This window comes from Colobus angolensis, unplaced genomic scaffold, assembly GCF_000951035.1.
Source record: "Colobus angolensis palliatus isolate OR3802 unplaced genomic scaffold, Cang.pa_1.0 Scaffold28, whole genome shotgun sequence".
Lineage (NCBI taxonomy): Eukaryota > Metazoa > Chordata > Mammalia > Primates > Cercopithecidae > Colobus > Colobus angolensis.
Genome location: NW_012116043.1, coordinates 2,925,466 through 2,931,041, shown reverse-complemented (window position 1 = coordinate 2,931,041; position 5,576 = coordinate 2,925,466). Strand labels below are relative to the sequence as shown.

The 5,576-nt window shown below is 48.7% G+C and overlaps 1 protein-coding gene across 1 annotated transcript in view; it reads right to left on the bottom strand.

Annotated features, from left to right (window-relative positions):
• Positions 1-5,175, bottom strand: part of DHX37 (DEAH (Asp-Glu-Ala-His) box polypeptide 37) — a 51,318-nt gene extending 46,143 nt beyond the window's left edge. The window contains exons 1-2 of the mRNA XM_011948575.1: positions 4,976-5,175; positions 598-767 (exon numbers count right to left, since the gene is read on the bottom strand). Coding sequence (XP_011803965.1) covers positions 598-767; positions 4,976-5,081 — 276 coding nt within the window. The 5' untranslated portion in view covers positions 5,082-5,175. The remainder of the gene's footprint in view (positions 1-597; positions 768-4,975) is intronic.
• Between the last annotated feature and the right edge of the window lie 401 nt (positions 5,176-5,576).

Below are 5,576 nucleotides of genomic sequence, written 5' to 3'. Positions count from 1 at the left end.
AATAAAAAATAAAAAATAATAATAATAATAAAAAGCCTGATATGGTGGCATGCACCTGTAATCCCAGCTACACAGGATGCTGAGACAGGAGAATCACTTGAACCCAGGAGGCGGAGCTTGCAGTGAGCCAAGATCGCACCACTGCACTCCAGCCTGGGCAACAGACCAAGACTCCATCTCAAAATAAAATAAAATAAAATAAAATAAAAATTTAAGGTTTGGTAGAGCCAGAAAGGGTGTAGGGGGTTGGGGAACAAAACAAAAAAGGAAAAAAAAATTAAATGTAAATTTTAAAAAAAAGAAGAAAAAACAATTAAGGAAAAAAGTTGGACATTCTCCAGAATAGTTCAGTTCAGTTCCTCTGCCATAGTAGCTGCATTTCAAGTGCTCAACAGCAATATGTGGTTAGTGGCTACTATACTGGACCATGCACTGGAATTTTCCTCATTCCAGAAAGTTCTATCAGTTGCACCACAGACATCCCCTCAGGAGGAGAGAGACCCCCCATCTCTCTCTAGTCACCCCCTCAGGAGGAGAGAGACCCCCCCATCTCTATTCTGGATAGCCACGTGCAGACCTTGTCCGAGCGGGGCGTACCTGGCTCTTTTTCTCCTTCTGTTCTAAGATTTTCTGCAGCACTTTCCTTTCCTTCTTGGTCAGAGGCTTCTTCTCCTTCTTCGACAGCGGAGGGGCTTTGGTCTTCTTTTTCTTCTTCCCCGGTAGAACGAGCACGTTGCTTGCATCAACTCCCTTCAAAGTGTCCTTGTCTGAAAGAGCTCAAACAATTATTAAGGCCCCATTCTCCTTGAGGTGGCTCTGGTCCCACCTCCCACAGTCCCCCTGACCCGCCTGGGGGCCTCCAGAGCCTGGACACAGGAACAGGGGAGTCTGTGAGGTCAAATCTATTTTCACAACAATACTATGATGTTCTCAAGGCCGGGCGCAGGGGCTCATGCCTGTAATCCCAGCACTTCGGGAGACTGAGGCAGGTGGCTCACTTGAGGTCATGAGTTCCAGACCAGTCTGGCCTACATGGTGAAACCCTGTTTCTACTAAAAATACAAAAAAATTAGCCAGGCGTGGTAGTGGGCACCTGTAATCCCAGCTATTTGGGAGGCTGAGGCAGGAGAATCTCTTGAATCTGGGAGGTGGAGTTTGCAGTGAGCCGAGATCACACCACTGCACTCCAGCCTGGACGACAGAGCAAGACTCTGTCTCAAAAAAAAAAAAAAAAAAAACACCCTCCCAAAAAAAAAAAGAAAAACATGATGTTATCTTTTTGTTTTTTGAGAGTCTCGCTTTGTGCCCCAGACTAAGGTGCAGTGGTGCGATCTCAGCTCACTGCAACCTCTGCCTCCCAGGTTCCAGCAATTTTCTTGCCTCAGCCTCCCGAGCAGGTGAGATTACAGGCATGTACCACCACGCTCAGCTAATTTTTGTATTTTTAGTAGAGATTGGGTTTTACCATGTTAGCCAGGCGGTCTCGAACTCCTGACCTCAAGTGATCCACCCACCTCAGCCTCCCAAAGTGCTGGGATTACAGGCGTGAGCCACCATGCCCAGCCTGATATTCTCTTAAGAGTGTACAGTGGGGCCGGGCGCGATGGCACACGCCTGCAATCCCAACACTTTGGGAAGTGAGGCCAGGAGCTGGGGACCAGCCTGGCCAACATGGCAAAACCCCGTCTCTACAAAAAATACAAAAACTAGCCAGGTGTGATGGCATGCACCTATAATCCCAGCTACACAGGAGGCTGAGGCACGAGAACTGCTTGAACCCGGGAGGTGGAGGTTACAGTGAGCAGAGATCATGCCACTGAACTCCAGCCTGGGTGACAGAACAAAGCTCTATTTCAAAAAAAAAAAAAAAAAAGAGTGTATAGTGGACTAGGCTACGTTTCCATCATATCTATTTCTAAACATAATAGTTTGAACGTATACAATCTAGACAAATTTAGAAAAATTCAGTTATCATATCACTCTTCAACTCCACCAACTGCAGAATCTTAGGTAGGACAAACCTTAGCAAATGCCCGTGTCTGCCTGATGTCTGATACTGGGGTTTGCTCTCTGGTGTTCCTGGGTGGGGAGGATCTGATTCTTTGATTAACTGTTTGGTTTCTACGTCTTTATGTTACAAAGAAGACAGGTTTTGTGACCCTAATTAAGTACAGTGGGCTGGGTGCGGTGGCTCACGCCTGTAATCCCAGCACTTTGAGAGGCCGAGGCAGGCAGATCACCTGAAGTCAAGAGATTACGCCACTGCACTCTAGCCTGGCGACAGAGCGAGACTCCATCTCAAATAAATAAATAAATAAATAAATAAAACAAGGCAATCTGAGTCATGTTCTTATGAGATTCCTCTAGGCCCTGAGAAAGGCAGGGATACATGGAAATGTCCTGTTCTGATGTGAGAAACAACTTTCCCCAAATCTCTGGGTCTGAGAGACCTCAGCCCCTCTGCTCAGATGGTCCAGTTCCAAGTGTCAGTCCAGTGTCTACAGCTGTCTTTGAGGTGCCATCCTGAATTGTCACTGCCATCATAACAGTTGTCCCCTGTCCCCGGACACACCCCGCCTCTGTAACCTTTCTTTACTTTTCAAAGCATTCTCGTTTCGGTCACCAACATATTTTCCCAAATTACCACCTCCAAAACTCTGATAGGAAGTAGGACAGCTACCACAGGTTAAATATCCCTTCCCAGAAATGTAGGGACCAGATGTGTTTTAGATTTAGGAATATCTGTATTCTATTTACTGTATTCTATTTACTAAAAATTTGAAATCTGGAAGCTCCAATGAGCATTTCCTTTAAGTGTCATGTTGACACTCAAAAACTTTAGAATTCTGGAGTATTTTGGATTAAGGATGCTTAAACGTGTGCTACTGGTCCCATTCTGCAGACGTGAAAACGAAGGCACAGAGATGTTAGGGGATCTGCCTCAACTCCCAGCCTGTCTGTGGAACTTCTGTTTTTTTTGAGATGGAGTCTCACTCTCTCACCCAGGCTGGGGTACAGTGGCGCGATCTTGGTTCACTGCAACCTCTGTCTCCGGGTTCAAGCCATTCTCCTGCTTCAGCCTCCCGAGTAGCTGGGACTACGGGTGCCCACCAACATGCCTGGCTAGTTTTTGTATTTTAGTAGAGATGGGATTTCACTATGTCGGTCAGGTTGGTCTCAACCTCCTGACCTCAAGTGATCTGCCTGCCTTGGCCTCTCAACATGCTGGGATTATAGGCGTGAGCCACCATGCCTGGCCTATCTGTGCAACTTCCAAGGACTGAACTCAGACTATCAGATTCCCACTCTGACATTCTTCCCTATACCCTCACTGCCTTCCAGGTCCAACAAATGTGTGGAAGAGAATGCTGATTGGTGGTGGAAGGAAGCAGACTCCTCCAGCACCCCTGGTGACCCCTCCTTCTGTTTCTAGAATCTTTCTTAATGGCCAAATCAGTCTGGCCCTTGGGGTCTTAACACAAGTGGCTGGATGAGTTCAATTTTGGAACATGTTTAGTTTCAGGGGCCTACAGGACATCCTTGAACCCACACAATTGCTTCACCACAAGCCTCCTCCAAAAGCACCCCTACTGAGGTGTTCAATGCCCTTCTGGTGTTAAATCCAGTGGTTCTTCCGTCCCTTCCTGATTCCGAAGCAGCACCTGACCCACAGGGAGAGTCCTCCTCCCTGGTCCCAGGGCAATCACACTCTGGCAGCTCATCACACACCTTCCGGGCCACTCCATCTCCCTTGCAGCCTCCTTATTTCCCTCTCCTCCAGGGCTGGACTCATACCCTCAGTCTTCTGACTAAATAAATATCTATATACACGTCTGATTCCAAAATGGATACCTCCAGCTGAACTTGCGTCTCTTGAGTATCTGAGTCAACAGCTGCCCGCCTACTCTCCCTGCCTGGATATCTAGCAGGCCCCAAACTACTCACATCCAAAGCTGAGCTCTTGGTCCTCCCCACAAGCTACCCACTCAACCCCTGGGAGTCATTCTTTGTCACCGCCATTGTTTTTGTCCACAAGCCCTGTCAGCCAGCAGATACTGCCTGCTTGGCCTTCAAAACACATCTTGAATCCACCCATTTCTCACCTTCCTACTGCTACCCCCTGGTCCAAGCATCACCTCCACCTCCTCCCCATCCTGGTTCTACCTTTGACCTCTACTGTTTTTTCTCAACACAGCAGCCAAAGTGATGCTGTTAAAACATAAGCCCTCATCTGTCCTCCTCTGCCCTCATGGCTGCCCTCTCCCATAGAGAAAAAGCCCCAGTCCTTGCCAAGACCCCAGTCCAGGCCTGACCTGCCCTGGCCCCCTGTTTTTTCTCTCATCTCCAGGCAGTCACTCAGGCCTCCTTCAGATCTTGACTCTAACAGAGTGATGTCTTCTCCAGCAACTCTATGGGATGCTGCAACCCACCCAATGACCTCTTCTGTTTAATCTGCTCACGGTATCCACAGAATTTTCTATATGTTTATTCTTTGCCTGTCTCCTCCTATACAGCAGGTAAACTCAGGGATTTTCTAAATATCTACCTTTCTGCTATGTCTCTAGTGCCGAGAATAGTGCCTGGCATGTAATAAGGGCTACTACTAAAAAGGGGTCTGAGAGAAATGTCAGCCAGCCAGGAGCTGAGCAGACAAGACTGGGTTGAAAATACACGTTTGGGGGTTGCTAAAAATTATAAAGAGATTATAATCGAAGTCATGGGAAGCGAAGGAACTACTCTTACTTTTTTTGCCAAATTTTCCATGTTACTATTTGAGGGCGAGAGAAACCACGGGTATTCCCCACACAATGTTAAAACTAGGCTGTCACTAAGCCCCTCTCCTTTGAATCATCTGGAATGGGGGGACCCATTCCCCCCATTCCAGATGATCCATCCCACCCCTCAGTCCTGAAGGCAGGGCACAGGCCGCCCTGGGAAATCCCCGAAATCCAGCCCCCGTCCGGGGTTGTCTTACCCTCTAGTTCCAGCTGCACGGGGGGCGGCTCGGGGGAGCCCTTCGAGGGGCCAGGACCCGCCTGCTGGCGCCCCTTGATGTTGTACCGCCGGCGCAGCTTCCCCATGGCGACTAAGCCCGGGTGAGCGCTCCAGCGGGCCGGACCACCAAAGCAACCCGAAACCCAGCCCACGTGGCTTCCCGGACCACCAACTCCGGCCGTGAGACTTCCGGGTTACGTTATCGCGAGAGCTGTAACTGACTTGGCCGATGAGCGGCAGGGTTGGAAGAGAAATCATGCGAGAGGAGAGGCGGAGCCGGGCCGGGTATGGGGCGGGGCTATTTAGAGAAGTGGGCGGGGACCTCAGGCCCAAATTTAAGTCCGGGGCTGTTCTCCCTTGCGGTAGTCTGGGTTGAAATATGAATTACATCTACTGATACTAATTTGGCTGCTTGGGAGTGGAAGTGTTTTGCCACTTTTTAAAATATACCCCGCCCCCAATATTCTAAACTTCTTCCCCCCAACCCTGGTTTGCGCATCTGCATTTTCTGATATTCCTACAAGAAACATATTAGTCGTGTAGTTTTAAAAAGGCACCAAATATTTCCATCCCAGGGACAG